The 22,780-nt window shown below is 38.1% G+C and overlaps 1 protein-coding gene across 2 annotated transcripts in view; it reads left to right on the forward strand.

Moving 5' to 3' along the window:
- TTC39C (tetratricopeptide repeat domain 39C) overlaps window positions 1–22,780 on the forward strand; it is a 110,767-nt gene that overhangs the window by 32,830 nt on the left and 55,157 nt on the right. For both annotated transcript variants that reach the window (XM_001362747.5, XM_007487605.3), the window contains exon 4: window positions 7,729–7,843. In XM_001362747.5, the coding sequence (XP_001362784.1) occupies window positions 7,729–7,843 (115 nt within the window). The remainder of the gene's footprint in view (window positions 1–7,728; window positions 7,844–22,780) is intronic.

The raw sequence follows: 22,780 nt of genomic DNA on the forward strand, positions 1-22,780 counted from the left end.
GAATATCTAAAAGTACTATTGTCTTTTAGTATATTGTATTTAATAATAATGAGTATTCTATAGGTGTGTAGTGATGATTTGGCATTCCTATGTAGAGATATCCTTGTAAGTCTTCTGAATAACCCATACATTCCTTTCTACCTTTCTTGAGTAAGTTACCAAGGGCAACTAGAGATTTCTTAAAGTCATCAATTTTACATTTATGAATTAGAAATTAGGGTGGGAGAGATGGGAAGGTTCAATATTAATTTTTCTCTCATGAAGACATTTTTAAAACTTGAATGGTCTTTATTCTTTATTTGTCCTTTGACACATGGATCTGACTACTCTTGAACAAAACCTTTTCTTTATTAAATTTTACTCTTGAGATTTCACTTAGTAGGTATTTTTAGTTTTAAGTGGGTAAAAAGAAAATATAGGAAAAACAATTCCAAGAATTTTTCAGTCCATTTGTTTAAAACAAACAAAAAATCTTCTACAAATATATTTTAGGGACTAAAATTTTTTAACACACAATAATATGATCACATTATGGCTCTTTTTAAAAAAATAATATAATTAGGTGAGGTTTTATGTGTGCATATATATATATATATATGCACACATACTTATTATTTATATATATACACATATAGGGATATTACTTGGTTACTTTTCAAATATAATCTATTCCAAACTCCTCCCCCTAATTCTGAAGCCCAGTTCACTGTCCATCTGTATCATTTTCCCAAAATATGTATCACAAAATCATAAAATTTTAGAATTGGAAAAAAGAATTACAAAAAGAAACTCTGTTGTGTGTCTCATTCAGAGTAGGAGCCCTCTTGGTAACATTTCCGAGAAATGTAATATTTCTAGCTTAAAGACTTCCGTCAATGGAGACAAGAGCAAACTCCAAAGATAATCTGTTTAACTTTTTAGAATTTTTTTCCCCTTCTATGATGACATCTACTTTTGTGTAACTTTAGTGTATTGCTCCTAATTCTGTTTTCAAGGAAAGTAAAACAAACTTAGTTCCTCATCCCCTTGACAGTCTTTTAAGCACTTGAATTCATTTGTATTCAACAAATGTTTATAATTTGTAAAGCAGAGTGCCAGGTACCAAGAATATAAAGAGAAAAACCCAAGACAAGACTGATCATAAGGAACTTGCATTTTCATTTAAGTACAGTTCATCCAAACTAAAACAGTATTCAGGAATTCCATTCCTAGAGCTGTCATATTTAAAAAAAACATTGATTTTAATTTTGTTTACTATACTTCTGAAAAAGTTTTCTCCAGCAATACTTCAGAACTAGGCAAGGCCTGAATTATATTGCTGCCATCCTTCATGGAGTTAGTATTACATGAGAATGTGAAATTCAGCTGTGCAGAAGGGAGGAAATAACCAGCATCTCCCTGGACTCAGCACTTCAGTAGGTTTGATTTCTTTAGATTCTTGAACTCATTATCTTAGAACAAACTTGGTTTCTATTCTCCTCACAGTTATTATGTCCTTCCTTGGACACTCTCTAAACTGTCAATATTCTTCCCAAAATTTGACTGTCAGATTTAAAGTCAGTATGAATCAGTATTCTAACCAGTACAGAAGACAATAGGACTTTCCTCTCTTTATCAGCCCATCAAAACTCCTTGATCTCTTTCACATAACTGTTACGTAGCCATACTTTTCTATACTGTATTTGTATGGTTGATTTTTTTGAACCAGAATGTAGAAAATTTATTCAAATTTAACATTTATTAAATAACTACCATGTGCAAAGCAGTATGATAGGCACTGGTGATACAAAGCCAAAAATTAAATTAAAAAGTCCTTACCCCTAAAGAGTTTATATCTTGTTGGGGCCATATAGCATCTACATATTTTTATAATAAAGTGTAGTACATTGTTTGAGAAGGGGAAAAGTACTAGCAGCTGGAGCATTAGGGAATACTTTGCAGTGGAATTGGCACCTGATATATAAACCTTGAACTAAGAAGAAGCTTTTGAAAGGCATTGATCAGGAAGGAATCCATTCAAAGGGGACAATTTGTAGGACTACATGGAAACAGGAGATGAAATGTGTTGCGTGAACAGTTAGTAGTCTATTTTTCCTGGAATGTAGAAAACATGAAAGAGAATAGTACTATAATGTATAATAGGAAAGTTTATATGGGAGCTAGATTGTATTGTTACACTGAAAATTAAGATAAATTGAGAGACAGCATGATCAATTTATTAGTTGGTCTACTATTAACCAATAAATTGTATAAGGACAGGCAAGGACAGATAATATACTTTGTAGAAATATACCAGATCAGCTTTTAGGCCTTTGAAGATAAGGTATGGTAGAAAAGAGTTTTTCTTTTAATTATGGCTTTAAACTGAGACAAAAAACTGATTTTCTGATATCAACTCAAGGATGTAGAAAGATGACTTTTTTTGGCAAATGCACACTCAATTATAAAAATCAATACAACACAATAAATTATATTGTAGAATCAATGTAATAGAAATCTATACAGTAGAAACTAGAGGAAATTTTAATTTTTATCTTTTTCAGTATAAAGCATTGAATGCCAGACTAAGTAATCTGTATCTTGTCCTTAGGATAACAAGTATCCTAATAGGGAACAATAAGTGGTTTTTGAGCAGGGAAGTGATATCAACACATCTCATGCTTTAGGGAGAATATTTTTGCTAGCTCTGTGGAGCATGGATTAGATAGGAGAGAGCTTAAAAACAGGGAGACCTGTTAGGAAACTGTTATGATAGTCTAGGCAAAAGGTGATGGGGGGGGGGCGGCAGCTGGGTAGCTCAGTGGATTGAGAGTCAAGCCTAGAGATGGGAGGTCCTAGGTTCAAATCTGATCTCAGACACTTCCCAGCTGTGTGACCCTGGGCAAGTCACTTGACCCCTATTGCCTAGCCCTTACCACTCTTCTGCCTTGGAGCCAATACACAGTATTGACTCCAAGACGGAAGGTAAGGGTTTAAAAAAAAAGGTGATGAGGGCTCAAACTAGGGCAGGAACTGTAAGTAGAAATAAAAAAACAAATTATAGAGTTGATGTGTAGGTAGAGTTGATTGGATTTATTTAGTAAGTGATTTAGATATCAAAGGCAAGAGAGAAGGAATAGTAGAGGAGGCTTTCCAAGCTATGAACAGAGGTGAATAGGAGGATGATAGTAAGCTCAAAACAAACAAGGGGATTTGGGGATGGTGAGGATTTGGGACAAGGGTATGTAAGTTTAGTTTTTTTACATATTTAGCTTCATACTCCAGGGAGACATCCCTTGGAGATATCCAGAAAACAAAGTGCAGGGATAGAATCTAAGATTTAGATTGGAGCTGCATAATGATAATTGAATGGATGAGATGGGACAAGATCACCATAGTATAGAGAAAGAAAGAAAAGCATGGCCCTGGGCATCACTTGAAGGGTAGGAACTGGATGATGACTTAGCATAGGGGAGACCAAGAAGGAGCAATCATATCAATAGAAGGAGAACCTAGAAAGAGAAGTATCATGGAAGCCAAGGGAAGAGAGGATTTATAGAATTAGATGATGGTCGTTGGTAATTAAAAACCGGCAAGGATAAGGACTAAGAAAAATAAATCGTCAAATTTAGGTTGGAATTATTGGTAATCTTTGAGAGAGCCATTATCTTTATTAAATTTCATTTTCATGAATTCCATAGATCATTTGAGTCTTTCAAAGCTTGAATTTATGAAGTATTTTACAGTGTTACAAACTACTTTCTCTTAGCAACCCTGTGAACTAGGTATTATTTTTATTCCCATTTTATATATGCTGATGCTCAGAATTTGTGACTTGCCTAAAATCACATAACTTGTAATTTATAGACTTGAACTCAACTCATCTGATTCCAAGTCTGGAAATTTTTCCATTATACTGGTCTTCAGCAGTGGAACAAAAGTCATTCCTTTGAGTAGTGACAATTTAGTATTTTCAGATAGTTTGAGAATTGTGTGATTTTTAGCACCCCATTACCACTGTTCTGCAGTCTTTACAGAAACACAAGGATGCCATGTATGTTGAGAAGCAATTTTTAAAATTTTTTGTTCATTTCATGAGTTGTTGTAGCCCCCTCCCAATTATCACATACATAATGCCCAGATTTGTAATGAGTCTTCTCTTTATTTTTTTTGAGAAAATTTTATTTAATTAGTTAGTTTAGAATATTTTCCCATGGTTACAAGATTCATGTTCTTTCCCTTCCCTCCCTCTAACCCCCTCCCATAGCCAACGAGCAATTCCACTGGGTTTTTCATGTGTCATTGATAAAGAACTATTTCCATATTATTGATATTTGCACTACGGTGATTATTTATTTAGAGTCTATATCCCCGGTCATATCCCCATCGACCCATGTGATCAAGTAGTTGTTTTTCTTCTGTGTTTCTAAACACCCACAGTTCTTTCTCTGGCTATGGATAGCATTCATTCTCATAAGTCCCTTAGAATTTTTCTGGATCATTGTATTGCTGCTAGTAGAGAAGTCCATTACATTCGATTGTGCCACAGTGTATCAGTCCCTGTACAATGTTCTCCTGGTTCTCCTTTCACTCTGCATCAATTCCTGGAGGTTGTTCCAGTCCCCATGGAATTCCTCCAGTTCATTATTCCTTTGAGCACAATAGTATTCCACCACCAACATATACCACAATTTGTTCAGCCATTCCCCAATTGAAGGACACCCCCTCATTTTCCAAATTTTTGACACTACAAAGCGCTCCTATGAATATTTTTGTACAATTCTTTTTCCTTATGATCTCTTTGGGGTACAAACCCAGCAGTGCTATGGCTGGATCAAAGGGCAGGCAATCTTTTAGCACCCTTTGGGCATAGTTCCAAATTACCTTCCAGAATGGTTGGATCAATTCACAACTCCACCAACAATGTTTTGTCCCAGTTTTGCCAAATGATGAGCCTTCTCTTAACCAAGCTGGTTCTGAGAACCAAATGGGCTCATGCTCAGAGTTTTTCAGTACCATAAACCTGGTGTAATTTGCACTCTGGCAAAAACCTTCAAGAACCAAGTTATCACCACTACAAAATGAGTCATCAGAATAGCATAGCATTATTTTTGTTGAGAAGCTTATCCCTATGCTTTTTAAAATTTAGGGCCTGATCACTAATTTATATTTTGGTCAGACTGACTCCTCATAGCCTGTTTTATGATATCTGGGAAACTACATATAAAAGAACATTTACTCTTTAGATTGTATCATGAATGAATAACAATTCTTTTTCTCCATAAAGGAGGGTGGGGAACCATTGCCTCCACAGTTTTTTTTTCTTTTTATTACAGGGCAGTTCCAAGGGATGCTAGGCAGAACCAAATTATCTATAGGCAGTTACGTTTTTTACAATACAGCTTGTTAAAAAAAATAGTTTGCCTCTTCTTTGTGGCTACTGTCTTAGGTCTCTAATTGTTTTCCTCCTATTATTTCAGCAGTAGTATGATTAAAAATATAAGACAATCTCTCAAAGAAGCAAAATTGAGCCTAAAACTTGAGTTTCTTCCAAACTGGACCACAGGCCAGCTCCTTCTTTCACTTTGGCAACAAACCCTTCTGTGTTGCAGGTTGGGGGGTGGGGTGGATTTTTTATTAGTACCTTTAGTCTAGTGGTCCCAAGATCCTATTAATTAAAGATTCATAAAAAAGAGAGAGAGAGAGTTCTGTTTGGGAACAGGACGACAAAAAAGGGAGTCATATCAGCTATTCTCATCATTAAGTCCTGTCTCCCATATCTTGTCAAAGAAATATAATAAGATGATACTTAAAAGGGAAATCAGAAGTTTAGGAATTGTTTACAAATGCCTATTTCTGTCTTACCAATGTTATCTAAACTTATATTTCATAAGACAGGCTTTAATATTCCATATTTAGTTGCAAACTGTAGACCACATCCCATTTTCATCTTTAGAAAATAATATATATCCCTCCTCCCACAGCATTCTCAAGCATGTTTGCTGTGAAAGAAGGGCAGGTAGAAGGCATAATAGATAGACACTGAGGGCCTTGGGTCAGGAAGACTCCAAGTTCATTGTGGCCTCAAACACTTACTAGCTGCGTGACCATAGGCAATTCATTTACTGTTTGTTTGCTTTAGTTTTCTTATCTACAAGATGGGGATAATAGTAGTGCCTATCTCAAAGGGTTGTTGGGAGGATCAGCTGAGATGCTGTTCATAAAATTCTTAGCACAGTGACTGGCGCATGGTGCTGTATAAATCCTATCTCTTATTACTATTATTATGGTTGCTAATATCCTGGCACGTATATGGTGCTTTAACATCTGTAAGACACTTAACCATCTGTCATTTGATCCTCATAACAACCAGAGGAGGTAGATGCTATCATTATGCTCATTTTATAGATGAGGAACCTGAGGCTGAGAATGGTTAAATGACTTGACCCCAAAGAGAACTCTAAGAAGTGTATGGATAATATAAGAAAATAAGTATTGTTTTATTAGTTTAGGGATGAAAAGTAGAGTGCTGGCTTGAGAAAGAACTGGAGTTTGAAGCAGAGCTGAAAGAGCATGTTGATTTCAGATGTTGACAGTTATAACCATTTTTCTGTGCCAATTACTCTCTCTGGCAAGTGGGAGTTGGTCTCTGGAAATTGGCAGAGACGCACTCTCAGAGATTCTCTCTCAGGGCTGGAGGAGGTAACATCTTTGCCTCTCTCTATGTCTGAGGGAAAGATCCGAAGAAGCTCAATGTTTTCCTTTCCCAACTTGGGAAACACTATTGAATATCTATTTGTGGTTTTTATAGGTTGTTTAACTCTGAGAAGACCAAAGAAAAACCTGGTCTTTGGTTTGGACTCTGAGGCTGTTAAGGCTCAGAGTCCTAACTTGATTCTTGTTGAGATTCAACCAGCTAGCCTTTGCTATTTTAGAATTTGAAGGCAAAGTTAATAATTATAAGGATAATAGTGGTAGTTTTTATTTAGATAGAATAAATTTGCGTTAGTCAGATTAGGGAGGATTAGTGTAACCTGTGAAACACAGGAGAAGCAGTTCCTTGTAGAACCAGGGAGTTTATTTGGGTGCATTTAGAATCCCTTAAAATTAGAAATCTTTTTTATCTTTATATATTTCAATAAATAATTTATTTTATAATAAGAGTCTCTTTAGCATCTTTGCGCCTAGCCCTGAAGGGAAGTTCACATTTGAGCTTCACTTCATCACTGAAAATACTTTTGATTACATCTATAAAAAGTATCTGAATAGTTTGAACCTGTATTGAACAGGTTTTCCATCTAAATATTTTATTTTATAACTCGTCAATTATTATTTTTACAGAAGACACCCCACTCCCATTTGTTAAGAGGTGGGAAACTATGGGTTTGGAACACTGGAAATTGTAGGTAATATAAAAAGAAGAGATATCAATAAAAATTTATTTTTATTTGAATAGATTTTTAAATTTTACTTGTAGTTACATAATGCTTTCAGACATTTTTTCTAATTCTATAAATTTATCTAGATGTTTCATAGGCATCATTCTTAAAATAAATCATCTCTTAATGGAATTATAAACAGTAACTGATTAATCATGACACATTTTTGAGCAATTCTGTTTCACAATTCTAATTTTGGAATTATTTCATTCAATGAAAAGAATAGATATCTGAAAAGGGTAGTATATAGGATTGCCCATTTTATGCTTTATTATGACATTTTCTTTCCTTTTCTGCATTATTCAAACAGGTTGATGCCCGAAAATCTGCACCTTCTATGGTTGATCGACTTCAGAGGCAAATAATTATAGCAGACTGCCAGGTTTACTTGGCTGTACTTTCTTTTGTGAAACAAGAATTGTCAGGTAATGCTGGAGTGTTTTTAATGTTTTATTCTATTTCAGTGAGTAAATTATCAGTAGTATTTGTTTTTTAGAAGGCCTTATATTTCCACCTCTGAAAACATAGAGTTCTCTTTGGGACAAGATGTTTTTTGTTGTTATTTACCTCTTAAGAAAGTAAACCAAAAACACTGAGCAAAAACTTGGCAAAATATTAATAGTAGCTGTTGTCTCAGCAATGCTTAGATAGTTACTTTGTATTGGTGGTGAAAGTGGAGGTGGCCATTGTCTTTTATTTCATACTTCCTTTCTGTGTGGGAACTAATCTGGTGTCATGAATCTTAATATGAGAAATTACTGGTTTGACCTCTATTTTTCAAATAACAGATTTCAAAGGCTGAAAAAGGAAATACTAACATTCTAGTTTCCTTTAATGATGAACATTTTAGTTTTAATTTTTAAATTATAAATCTCTCTTTTTTTTTTTGTTTGGGCATAGAAAAATTATAAGTGCTTCTCCCCTTTAGCCATCCACTGGTATCTGACTGTCTAACCAAAAACAATAATGTTTATATTTAGCAGAATAAGCTATTTTTTTAGATATTTATAGTCAAGGGCTTATTCAAAACACTATTAAAAACCTATCCCATGAATTGGCAAGATTCAAATTCCAAAGAATTAAAATTCACAAACTAAGAAACTAAATTTTATTTTAAAATTGTGAAGGATATTTTGCTATTTAGTTGAGATATAAACTGTCCTCATCATCATACAATGTTATAAAGCCATCTACATGCATTATTTGAAAAAATAAAAAATGTTTAACTTCTAAATAGGCCAAGTTAAAATAAAATTAGACCTTTACTTGAGTTCTGATTTGTTCAAAAACAGGAAATCTACATCTAAAATCTTCTTCTGTAGGGATCTTATACTAAGATTGTGAACCTTCTTTATTTTTCTTTCTGATATTTGAACATTTGAACAAAATCCTCTTGGAAAGAAACTACTTTTAGACAGAAGTTGAGGCATGAGTTAATTATTTCATCAATCTTGGTTTTTTGCAGGATCAGTTCAGTTGAGTTATATTTAGTCTTTGCTGTTTTGACAGTGTACCTACCTGGTTCTTTCTGCAGCTAAACAATCTTGTATGGATTTTGAAATGAAATTGTGACAGACAAGACATTCTCAGATTCCAACAAAAATGGTTTTCTGCTGAGTAGCTTCACAGATATTTCAAAGCAGCAATATACAAAATGAAAATGTGCTTTTCTTGCTTTCAGTAGCCCACTGGTCTAACATTTTATTTTCTTCTATGTTTATTTTGCATTTTATATCTCTATTTATGTACCTACCTCTCTCTCTCTGTCTCTCTCCCTCTCTCTCTCCCTCTCTCTCTCTCTGTCTCTCTCTCTCCCTCTCTCTCTGTCTCTCTCCCTCTCTCTCTCTCTGTCTCTCTCTCTCCCTCTCTCTCTGTCTGTCTCTCTCTCTCTGTCTCTGTCTCTCTCTCTGTCTATCTCTCTGTCTCTCTGTCTCTGTCTCTGTCTCTCTCTGTCTCTCTCTGCCTCTGTCTCTGTCTCTCTCTGTCTCTGTCTGTCTGTCTGTCTGTCTGTCTCTCTCTCTCTCTCTCTCTCTCTCTCTCTCTCTCTCTCTCTCCCTCCCTCCTTAACTTCTGTCTTAGAATCAACACTACATATTGGTTTTAAGGCAGAAGAGTATGCTTTAAGGGACTTGCCCAGGGTCATACAACTAGAAGGTGTCTGAAGCCATATTTAAACCCAGAACTTCCTGCCTCCAGGGCTGACTCTATCCACTTAGCCACCCAACTGCTCCCTTTTTATATTTTTAAAAACATTTTTTATAACAACCTCATGGGGTTACAGAGAAACATATATAGTAATCACCATTATCTTTGTTGCCCAAGCTCACACAGCTTAGTTGTTTTTGTTTATTGTTGTTTTTCAGCCAGGAGTGGAGGAAGGCTCCTACCCCTCAATGAAATACAAATACAAAACAGAACTATGAAACCTGGCAACCTGTGAGTGAGTGAGCAGCCTTACTTACATCCAGGGCTGCCTTCCTCTCTTCATGGTTCCTTGGCCCTTGCAGGAGGACCCAGTCTCTGGGGTATGAAGAGGGTGACGGGATGTAGGGTCTGGGGAAGGTTCCACAACCTGGAATCCAAGCCCTGCCATGGGGAGATGGCCAAAGAAGGGTGTTATGGGCTAGGATCTGGATGGAATAATGGAGAGGACAGAGCTGTAGAGCTGAAGAGAAAGCCTTCTGGTAGTAAGAGACCAAGGCAGGACCAAAGCTCAGGTCACCTGGCCCCTTTGTGCTCTACCACACAAAGATGACCTGAGTCTATAGTGATGGTGAGTCTGGCTGTGATTCCTTCCAGAGGAACCTATTGGCCAGGGGACATTGATGACGGTAGGGAAAGACATTTACTCCCAAGCAGACAAAAAACACACTTCATCTGCTTACCCTATGATGTGAAGGGAGAGCATTTGAAGGAAGATGGGTCTTCTTCTACTGTGCTTCTTCTACTTCTTCTACTACTAGGACACAGATTCTTGCAGTGTAGGTAGCTAGATGGCTCAGGGGAGAGTATTGAACTTGAAGGCAGGAAGACCTGATTATGAATGTTGCCTCAGACTCTTAGTAGCTGTATGACCCTGGGCAAAGGACTTAATCTCTCAGCCTCAGTTTCCTCATCTGTACAATGGGGGATAATAAAAGCATCTTCCTCACAGCATGTAAAGTGCTTTGCAAAAACCCTTAAGCACAATATAAATGCTAATTATATCATTAATTAATTCAACAAATAAATAAACATTTTAAAAGTGCCTACTATGGGCCAGGAATTGAGATTATTATTATTAATAATTCCTGTGGTAGTAGTAATCTACCTCTTCACTAGTGGAAAAATACTACTTGTCCCCCCTTCCTACCCCAATCCTCCTTTGCCATAAAAATCTACTTTTGGGAAATGTCAGTGTATTTTGACATGTTCATTTTACATTTAAACCATCTACCCATTATCATAAAGGGGTGACAGGGTCAGACATCTCTTTGTGGGGACAGGGATCCTAGTCCTGCTTCTTAGCTAGCCTGGGCCTTGACTTTATTCCAACGGGGCAGATTGTCTATGGTTTTCCATTTTGTGCCATTAGCCCTTTCACTGGCACAGAGCTTCAGGAGCTGCCTGTCTGATGGATAGTATGTGACATTTCAGAGGAGCATCTTATCATTAAGTCATCTCATCATGAAGAGAGGAAAACAGAATGTGTACAGTGGGGAGGGGGCAGGCTGTTACCTTCCTCTCACTGCCTTTGCTGTGTTGTGAGTATGACATCACTGACTGCATTGCTGCAGAGGACTGGTCTTATGAGTTTTACCCCAAGAGCTGCAGTAGTATTGAATATGCAGTGCCAACTGAGAATAGTATGAAGTTCCCTTAGTCTCCATCTAGCTCAGCTTTGCTGTGTTTAGAATTTGATGAAATTATAATTATGGGAATAATGCAGTGAGTTTACTTTAGCCCCAAGTTGTACTTGGGCCCTCCTATAAGAATAAAATGTTCCCTAAGTGAAAAAAAAAAAGATTTTGAATTTCATTGCAACCAATTCTTTGTCTTAAAGTGTTTAAACTTACATATAAGGTTCTATTTACCTTCCTCCAGGTGAAGTTGTAAAATTTGTGGAATTTTATTATTTTTAATGTGTTTTCAAGTAATAATTGTGATTTCAGATTCTGTAAGAGGCTACATAATTTGTTTCATTTTTATTTTAAAGAGGACTTAAAGCTTTTTAATGAGAGCTCTATGAAATTTGTACAATAGGGAAGTTTTTTTTTTTTTGAGGTTAGGGTAATATTTCTACTGCTTCCATTCTTATAGATTCACATTACTTCCAGGCAGAATTATTTTAGCAACCTCCTATCTGATCTCTTTTGAGCCCTTTCCATTCAATCTTGCATACTGCTGTGAAATTAATTGTCCATAAACATTCTTTTTGTTATGTGCTTCTTTTGCATTCTGCTATTTCCTTCTGTATCAAGAACCTACTTTTCTGCCTAGCTTTCAAAATACTCCATACTCTGGATGTGCCCTCTCTCTAATTTTGCATTGTTGTTGATGCTTCCAGTCATGTATGATTCTTCATGACTCCATGGACCATAGTTATCCATGGGGTTTTCTTGGCAAGGATACTGGATGGTTTGCCATTTCCTTCTCCAGTGGCATGTTTTTGTACTACCTTCCAAATGGTAGGTACCCTCTCTGCACCTGAGAGCACATTGTTAGCTTGATAACGTCATTTATTGGTTCCACAAAAACATGATGTTAAGGAAAATAACATTACAGAGAAGCAGTTGGTTTTATCAGAATGCTGATGAACTGTGGTGCTCTACAGGCTGCCCTCTGGACCTTTTCTACTCCACTCCAAGTACCCTAGAAGCCTCACTTCAGCTGTGGGGAAGCATCCTCAGATGTCTCCTCCAGAACTTCCAATGAGACAATATTTGTAAAACCCTTCTCTTTGTGCTTGTCATATAGTAGGGGCTTAATAAAAATACCGATTCCTCTCCCTTTTATTCTCCATTTAAGAGAAGCACCCAGGCCTACCATGACTCCTTCCTCTCCAGGTTTCCTCACTGACTTCTTCTACCTGTCTCCTCACCAGGCATCTGGGTGTCCTTTGCTTTTCAGCTCTGGTTTAGATTTTAGGTGCTCTCTTCCCCCATTGGGATGGAAGTGCCTCTAGGGCAGACCTTCTTTCAGCTGGTATTTGTATTCTTAGCTCTTAGCACTGTTTAGGACACTAGAAAGCATTTAATGCTTATTGACCAGTGGGTAGACTTGGAAGAGGAAAACAGGAATTGGCGCTCTTGGTAGAGAGCCAGAACCTGGGAAGACCCAGGAGCCTAAAGTTCTCAGGACAGTTTGGGTAGGGGATGATTATGTCACTGTGTTCTTGTAAAATGTGGGTGTGCCAATACTGGCAATTTTAGCAAAGTGTAATTAGCAATTAATTATTTACTGTTTTACATGGTCCATTTTTAGTATTATGTGCACTTGTTTCTTTCCAACTATAAACTCTTTGAGGGTACACAACTGTCTTTAATGACCACAGCACTAAATGCAGTTTGTAAAGTAGGCAGTCAGCATATAATTGTTTGATGAAAAAATTTAGGGTTTTACAACTTCTCAGGATCAAGAATTTTTTGTAGACCATTCTTTCATATTTTCAAACATGAATCTTATTTTTGCTTTGTTTCTCATTTTTTAACCTTTTGCCACATTTTAATTAATCATCTCTCTCACCTATATGTACATGTGACAATGCTGAGATCTACATTCTTTAAGTTGCAGAAGTGGTACATTATTTTGACCATACCTACAGTGTTTTCCTTAAGAGGAAAAAAATCTATAAACTAATGTTTTGTGGGCCCATTTATCTCTTTTCCTTCTTTCTTCTGGAACACAGTAGTGGTAAAAGAGAATTAGAAGGGCAGCTAAGTAGCTCAGTGGTTAGAACATCAGGCCTGGAGCTGGGAGGTCCTGGGTTCAAATCTGTCCTCAGAGATTTCCTAGCTATATGACTGGGCAAGTCACTTAACCCCAGTTGCCTCACTCTTACTGCTCTTCTGCCTTAGGACCAATTCTTTATTGGAACCAGAAGGTCAGGATTAAAAATACAAAACAAAACAGACTTAGAATCAAAAGACCTAAATTTGAGGCCCAGCTCTATGTAACTATGAGCAAGTGACTGAAACTCAGTTTTCCACACCTACAAAATTGGCATAATAGTGAGCAAAGTACATTATAAAACTTAAAAGTGCTGTATAAATGTGAGGTTGATTTTGGGGGGTGGGTGTTGGTACATTTTGTTCTAAAAAGACTTGCATCCAACAGTAGCCAATAACTTTTAGATTGGATATTCTGTTATATCGGCACCCCACCACAGGAGACATGGGAATTATTGGTCAGTGAATTGACATCTCTAAATAAAATACAAGTCCAGGTCTCTCACCCGCCCTCAGTCACATGGAGTCTTTTTGTCCCTTTTAACCCTTACCTTCTATTTTAGAATCAATACTGTGTATAGATTCAAAGGCAGAAAAGCGGTAAGGGCTAGGCAATGGGGGTTAACTGACTTGCCCAGGGTCACACAGCTAGGAAGTATCTGAGGCCAGATTTGAACCCAGGACCTCCCATTTCTGGGCCTGGCTCTCCATCTACTGGGCCACCTCATTGGCCCTTGTTGAGTTTTTTTGATGCCTTCTTGAAAGGGGTAAATTTAGGGTTAAGACTGAATATAATAATTATTGGTCACCAAGGACTTAATTTCTTAAGTCCTAAATGAAACACTCAAGTCATAATGGAATTTTATGGTGATTTAATTACAATAGGAGGAAGAAATTAAGAAAAGCGAGAGTGAGAGAGAGAAAAGAGTTAACTCAAACTGCTCTAGCTCAGACTGAGCCAGGCAGGAGTTCAAGGCCTTGGCCAAGGGCAGCCTTCCCTGAGAGCCAAGGGAAAGGGGAGTCAGTCTTATCACTCACCACATGACCAATTCAAGGAAGCTGTCTGAGGGAGCTCCTCCAGGCTCGAGTTCCAGGATCGAACTGACGCCCAGCCCTCTCCACAGGAAGTGACAAGAACTCCAAAAGCAGTTCTCTACATCACTTCCTGCTTCTCACATGTGCCAATGGTGGCTCAAGCTTGGCTTAGGACAGTCCAGAGGACAGTCAGTTGTTTCTGATTTGTCACTTGCTAGCACATACCAGTGTAGTGTGGGTGTGCACATTCCTGTGTGCTAGACTAAGCAAGATGGAGAAAATCTAAAAATCACAACCCCCCCTGATGATGATTGGGGGACTAGTCTCCCCAATTGATCACTCAACATAAGTGTCCTACACCCCAAAAATTTCTAATTGCAGGTGTATACAAAATTTTATCCTCTAAGAGGAAAACTACAATAGTTAGAGATAAGGGGGAAATAGAAGAGAGAGAGACAGCAAAACATGGGCACATTAACAAAAACCAATTAGGGGGCAGTTCCCTTTGGCATAAGAGTGTACATCCAAAGTAAATGTTCAATTAACCTTCAGTTCAATCAACTGCACCCCAAGGTTCATTCTGGATCTTCCTGTAGTGTAAAGGTTTAGGTATCTTTCTGCAAACAGTTCATTCTCTGGATTTTAGGAGTTAGCAAGTTTCTTTCCTGAAGATCTTTCTTGAACAAAAATTTAAATCTTGGATTTAATGAAAATACAGTCCCCCTGAAGAAAGTGTTGAAAAACACCCAGTTCAACTCAGGATGCAAGGTTTAGTTATGGGGGTGTGTGAGTCAATTTAAAAGAACAAAAACAAAAACAAAGACAAAGACAAAGACAAAAACAAAAGAAAAAAGAAAAAAATAATGGAAGAAAAATTAAATCCTTTTAGTTTATATATATTTAAAGAAGAATTCAAAATCAGTATCAAAATATCAAAAATCTATGTATACAAAATTTTGAGTAAGCAAGAAGAAATTTCTAACAGGCCCTTGTATTAGGGTCCAATTAAAGTAATTTCTAATCCCACAAGTCTGTAGGACAGAAAGGAGTAATATTTCACTTACCCATTTGCAGCCAAGGCTACAGGAAGTTGCTATACTATAGGAGAGAAAAAGGATCAGATTTTTATTTTGATAGGGAAGTGTCATTCCCTGGTCTGATTTTACCTTAATTCTCAGGGATAGAGGGAGCCAGGATGATAGCCAAACTTTGGTACTTGTCTGTAAGTATTTTCACGAAGAGTGTGGATACAAGGAAGGCTTATATCTTAAAGTATGTCAAGCATCGCAACCTCGAGTCTCACACTAGGTTCAAGTCATTTGTATTGGCTTAGAAGTTCATCAATCCTACCTGGATTGGTTTCTTCTTTTTTGACCTGTGTGATCTTTTGGCACTATTCAGTTTAAGTCTGTGCTCCTTTTTTGATCCTGTTTCCTAGAATCAGACACAAACATTAATCACGGTCCCATAACAATTATCAATAAATGGCAGGTTCCCACAATCTAAAGCTGTGTGGATATGTATTAATATTATAGCAAGTATATATGTATATTTTAAACTTATTGTACAATAAAAATTAATATTGAGTTATGTACCTTAAGTACAAGAAATGAGAAAAGGGAAAAATCAAATATTCTAATAAAAATAAAAGAAAAGCAATAATAAAATAAGGAAAAAGAGAAAAGAGAAGAAAAAAGCTTTCAGGAATTCAGTGTGTTTAAAAAAAGGCTTCCACTTGTCAATAGATTATTATCTCCAATGCATGTGTGGATACAGTCAATCAGTTTCAAAAGAAGATGCTCTCTTTGCATGTGAGCAATGAATCCAAGAGTCCTTCTCTCTAATTTTTATAGATGTTGGAGTAGTTGACAGTATTTGGATGGCCCTTCCCAGGAAGGCTGAGTTGCTTCAGTATGCTGGAAATTCTTTATATGCACCTTGTCTCCAGAGTTCAGGTCATGAAGTGAAAAATCTAGTGGTCTGGCTTGTACTGCAGCTCTAGATTCATGGAATTCACGCAGTTTGTGCTGTAATTCCCATATATAGGAAGCAATAGTTGTATCTCCCCCTAATAGTGATGTATATGCCAGGGAGAAAGGCTTAGCCTGTATAGGTGGATGTCCAAAAGGTATCTCAAATGGTGAGATGTGTAGGTCTCCTCTGGGCCTGCTTCTAAGATAAAATAGTGCCAGAGGGAGAATTTCAGGCCATTTTAAACGTCTCAGTGCATAATTTGCCAATCATACTTTTAAGTTTTCTGTTCATTCTTTCAACTTGGCCTGAGCTCTGGGGACAATGTGGAACATGGAATTTGGGTGTTATCCCCAAGCAAGACTATATAGGATTTAGAACAGAATCCGTAAAATGACTTCCTCTATCGGAGTCAATATCTGCTGGCAGGCCAAAGCAAGGAATAATCTCTTTTAAAAGCACCCTAGCAACAAAAGCTGCTGTCGTTCAGGCTGTAGGTAATTCTTCTAGTCAATTGGTCTACTATGACTAGACAAACTTTATATTGTCCAGCCTTTGGCATTGCTATAAAATCTATCTTCAGGTGCTCAAAAGGTGTGTAAGCCAGGGGATGCCCACCAAAGGCTTTGCCACGAAAGGCGTGTTGGTTATATGCCTGACAGGTAAAGCAGGCTGAACACACAATAGAGGCTATGGTAGTTATACCAGGGGCTATCCATACTCTCTTAACAGAGTCCATGATGAACTGGGTACCAAAGTGACCATATTTATGAATAGATTGGCAAATTTGATGATAGAAACTTCTAGGGAGCAAGGGTTTTCCTTCAGATGACACCCATACTCCATTAATCTGTTTTGCTTTGAATTTTGTTTCCATTTTTTCATTTCCTTTTCATTATAGGAAAGTGATAAATTTAAGTCATCAGTGGTTGTTAATGTTAAAATTAATTCAGGCCCTCCTGTGGCTGCTAGCTTTGCAGCAATATCTGCTTGGTCATTTCCCCTAGAGACAGGGTCACTGCCACCTGTATGGGCAGAGCAATGAACTACAGCTAGGGCTTCAGGCAGCTGTAGAGCAGAAAGAACTTCATTAATTATTTCTGCATTAGTTATGGATTTTCCAGCTGAGGTTAAAAATCCTCTCTGGAGCCATAGCATCCCGACTGAGTGACAAATACCAAAAGCATATCTATAATCCATATAAATTGTTGCCTTTTTACCTTTGGAAATTATACAGGCATGTTTCAGAGCTATGAGTTCTGCCCCTTGAGTGCTAATATTAGAGGGCAGTTAAGCTGACCACTCAGTGGCAGAATTCTGTGACTACAGCAGCTCCAGTGTAGTGTATGCCATCTTTCATAAAAGAACAACCATCAGTAAATAAGACCAAATCTGAGTTTTTTAAGGGAGTGTCCAAAAGATTATCTCAAGACTTTTCTGCCATGGACACTAGTGTTTCACAGCTGTTTAATGGTTCTCCTGAAGTTGGTAAATCTGGAAGCAAGATGACAGGGTTAAGTGTTGTACAGCGTTTTAGAGTAATAGTTTCATTGTTTAACAAGGTTATTTCATACCTTGTAATTTGCTGATCAGAAAATGCCTGTGTTCTATGCCTTAGCAACAATGCTTCTACCTCATATGGGCACTTAATTTTTAATGGGCATCCCAATACTAGATCAACAGTTTTTGTCCTAGTAAAGCTGTAGCAGTTACACCTCTAAGACATGGTGGTGCTCCTGAAGCTACTGGGTCGAGCTGGGCTGAATAATAAGCAACTAGGCGCTGAGATGGTCCCAAAGTCTAAGTTAAAACAGCTGAAGCTACCCCTCTTCGCTCATGTACATACAAAGTAACTGGCTTCTTGTAATCTGGGATGCCTAGAGCAGGGGCAGACAGGATAGCCTGTTTTAGATCTGATAGAGCTGACAGGTGTTCTGGCTCTAATTTAAGTGGTTCAGGGACTGAATCTCTTGTTAGTGCTATAAGGGGCTTGGTAATTTCCACATAGCAAGGGATCCATTGTCTGCAAAACCCTGTTTCTCCTAGAATTGCTCTTAACTGTTTCTTAGTGGTAGAGGCACTCAATTTTTGAATATTTGCAATTCACTTGGGAGAAATAGAATGGGCACCAGCTGTCACAATGAACCCCAAATATTCTACTTTGGGGAGACACCACTGAAACTTATCCTTCAAGATCTTATGCCCTCTTTTGTGCAATTCCAAAAGAAGGTGTTTACTATCTTCCTGACATGCTTCTGCGTCTGTTGAAGCCAAGAGTAAATCATCTACGTATTTGGTTAATTTGCTGTTTTTAAATTTTATATGTATCTTGGCTCAAAATTTGTTCAAATAAACTTGGGCTTTCCACGAAACCTTGTGGCAAATTACTCCATGTATTCTTAGAGGCCTTTCATGTGAAAGCAAAGATATGCCTGGAGTTCTCATGTATGGGTATGGAAAAGAAAGCTGAGCACAAGTCCACTACTGTAAAGTATGTAGCTGTGCTAGGAATAGAGGAAATAATAGTATTGATGTTGGAAACTATGGAGTGTCTCTTTATAATGTTACTGTTCACAGCCCTCAAATCCTGTATGAATCTATAGAGGTACTTGCCATTGGGCCCCCTTTTTGGTTTTTTAACAGGCAGGATGGGCGTGTTGTATTCAGATTTACAGGAAATTATGATGCCCTTGTCAATTAATGAGTTTATTTCTGGGGTAATGCCCTCTATTGCCTCCTTTGAGAGAGGATACTGAGGAATGGAAGGAGGTGGGCTGGATTTAGTTTTAATTTGCACAGGAATAGCTGATTTAAGTAAGCCTACATCAGATGAATATGTGGCCCAAAGAGACTCTGCTATATCTGTAGGTACTTTAAAGGTAGGAGGCTCTTTTGCCTCTTGGCTGTCTGAGAGAAGTACAGGGAATAAATTAAAAGATTCCTCAGGCACTTCCAAGGCCTGGGGGCATCTGGGGTGCAAATTATTGTGGCTTGTAGTTTGCATAGTAAATCTCTCCCCAGAAAGTTTGTGGGGGATCCAGGCATTAAAAGAAAAGAATGTTCAGCAGTTAGGGGTCCCATGCATACCATGCGAGGAGAAAGTTTTGGGACCTTTAACAGTGTTCCTGATATACCTACTACATTTAGAGAACCAGTAGAGGCACATTTTGCATGTGATTTGCTTACCAAAACTGACCTTGATGCCCCAGTGTCCAAAAGACAATCATAGTATGAATTTCCCACCTTTAAAGTGACATGAGGTTCCTTACTATGTGGGGCAGGGGGTATATAGGGATTATTGGCATTAAAATATCAGGGTCTGGAAAATTAAAGGTTTCACTCTTTGATTCCAAGGCCCTAACCCCCCACCCCTTCACACCTTCATAAAGATACTTGGGCAGTTTTTTGGGATTCTCCCATGCTGTTGGGGGTTTTCACCCAGAGTATAGCGTGGACAAGCTGCATTATGTTGGGTATTATTATTTTCCTCATTAGGGGCACTGTCATTATTTTGATTGGCATTATGGTTCCTATAGTTATTATTTCTAAAGTTGTTATTATTTCTTTTTTCCCATAGCCAGCTCCTACAGACCATCATTGCATGGCCTCTCTTCCCACAGAAAGAGCATGTTAATGATTTATCTGTGGATTCCTGCAAAGGGGCTATGGTCTCTGCCTTACTTTTCAGTTATCCTTGTAACCTTTCAATTTCTTTCATTGTCTTCCACTAACTTATTGTGTTCCCCAGGTTATTTTACATGACCCTTATAAACATAGGCTGCTACTCTCCTCAATTCTTCAAGGTCCATAGAGTCCCAATCAGGATAGCTAGTTTTAAAGTAGTCTTTTACCACTGAAAAACAATTCTTAACGAATTGCCTGCATATTTGTCTAATGTCCCTTTCTCTGGTCAAATCAAGGTCCATATATGTATTTCCTACGTCAATAAGTCTGTGCATAAACTGGGAGGGGGTCTCATCAAATTCTTGTTGGGTTCTTTCAAATTTTGACCATTTTTCAGGTCTATCAGAGCAAGCTCTCATGACTGTCAATAATGCTTCTCTGGCCTGGTTTAGTTTTGTGTGATCTAGTGCAACATTGAGGTTCCAGTGTGGATTTTCATTTGGCCAATGGTGTGCTTTTTACCTCGCTTCTGATTAGCCAGAGAGATGACATTATTTTTCTCTCTCTTTGTCAGAAATTTTTCTAACAAATTTTCAACATCCATATAAGTGGGGTCAAAAGTTCTGAATATGTTCTCCAATTTTTTTTTATAATTAATATTGGTTCTTCCTCAAATGATGGAAGATCTTCCTTGAATTTATCTAAATCTTCAGGGTTAAAAGGTATATGGTATCTTATATTTACCAAGTTCCCATCTTTATTAAAGGTGGGTACTTCCCTTAATGGAAATAAACTTCTATCTGAGTTATCTAGTGTTCCTGTTTCTAGGCTTCTTGCTCCATTTTCAATGGGTTAGGTAAGAGAAGAAGGGGTGGGATGGTTAAAAGTGGAGGTGTTAAGGTAGTGTGGACAGGGAAGGTAGCATGGGTAGGTGGGGTAGCCGGCAAGGGGGTTGGGGATGAAATCATCATAGGCAGGGGTAGGGGGTGGGGAAGGAGGCATGGGTAGGGAAGGGGACATGAGCTGAGGGGGCAGGGTAGGAGGCATGGGTAGGGGGTGGGACATAGACTTAGGGGGAAGGGTAGGAGACATGTGTAGAGGGAGGGGCTAGGGCTGTGAGGGCAGGGCAGGAAGCATGGGTAGGGAGAGGGGCTAGGGCTGAGGGGGCAGGGTAGGAGGCATAGGTAGGGGAGGGGCTAGGGCTGAGGGGGTGGGTAGGAGGCATAGATAGGGTGAGTAGCTAGGGCTGAGGGGGGTGGGGGGAAAGAAGCGGGTTGGTCAGGAGTGGGGGGCTAGGGCTGAGGGAGCAGAACAGGGGGTATGGGTAGGGGGAGGGTCTAGGGCTGAGGGGTTGGGGGAGAAGCGGGTTGGTTAGGAGTGGGGGGAACTATTTGAGAACTAGGAGCCAAATTGCATAGAGCAGAGTGGGACAGGGAATCTGATAACAATGGAATATGGAGAGATAAATCACTCCTATTATGGGATATCCTTAAGTCTCTTTTAATACTTTGTATAGAAGCTATGATCTCCCCCAAACTTTCCTCCATAAGCTCAAACCGAGTATTTTGTTCTGCAAGTTGTTGAATAATAGAAGGAACAATTGTTTGATTTAGTTGGAAAATATGTTTTTTCAGGGGAAGACTGACATAATCCTCCTATTCGATTCTCTATCTTATGCATGGTATTTTCCAGGGCTCTCTTAAACAAAATTAGATACAATATTACAGCTCCAACAATTACAATCCCAAGGAGTAGTGCAGCGATCAGATATAGCCATAAGTTCTCTGGGATGAGTCATTTCAGAGAGACAAGGAATAATACATTTACAAATTTGGTCATGGAGCTGATAAGCCAATTCTTAAGTAAGTTATGAACTGGCTATAGCCACATTTTCCTAAAGTCAATCACTAAGTTACCTGTAACTTTGCCCCTTGTCAGTAGCTGGCTCTACTGCCAAGGGTCTTATTTTGTTGTAATTTTTCCTTTTCTTTCTTTTGGTTAGGCTTTTGAGTGTGAATCTATTCAGTTCTTCAGTGTGTAAAAGAAGACAAAACAAAGTCTTTTGCCTGAGGCTGAGGCTCCCTTTAAAAGTTCGGAAGGGGTCATAAGTGAAAAGGCAGACAAAACAAAGGCTTTTTCCTGAGGCTGAGGCTCCCTTTAAAAATTTGGGAGGAGTCACAAGTGAAAAGACAGACAAAAACAAAGCCTTTTGACTGAAGCTGAGGCTCCTTTTAAAACTAAGTTTGGGAGAGGTCACAAGTGATCTCCCCTTAGCCCTCAGGCTAAACTGCTAGGACCAAACAAAGCCTACTTAAATTTTTAAAACTAGAGAGGCTGAAAAGCAGGAAAATGGGCCTTAAGCTGACTCACTACCTTTACTCTAGTGATCTAGCAGTTTTTGTTGCGAGAGATCGAAGCAAGAGCTCCTTTTTGCAGTTTCCTCACTGCTAATCAGCAAGGGTCAGTTAATTAGATTGTTTGTTCCCTATTTATAAACAGGTTCTCCAGCTAAGACCCCAGGGCCCTGCCACTTAATGTTAAAAAAGAAAAATAGCTGTTTTGAATTCAATTTAAGGAGAAAAGAGAAGAGGGAAAAATTGTTTTGTACTTACCTGCTCTACCAGTTGTGTTTTGAAGTTGAGTTAGCTGTTAAAAAAAATTGACTGAGTGAGGAGGAAGTAGAGTAAGAGGAAAGAAAATTCAGGGAATTTTGAGGGCACTTGTCACAACTTTCATGGATTAGCCAGACTGTAAGGGGTAAATTTAGGGTTGAGACTGAATATAATAATTATTGGTCACCAAGGA

Source organism: Monodelphis domestica, chromosome 3, assembly GCF_027887165.1.
Source record: "Monodelphis domestica isolate mMonDom1 chromosome 3, mMonDom1.pri, whole genome shotgun sequence".
NCBI lineage: Eukaryota > Metazoa > Chordata > Mammalia > Didelphimorphia > Didelphidae > Monodelphis > Monodelphis domestica.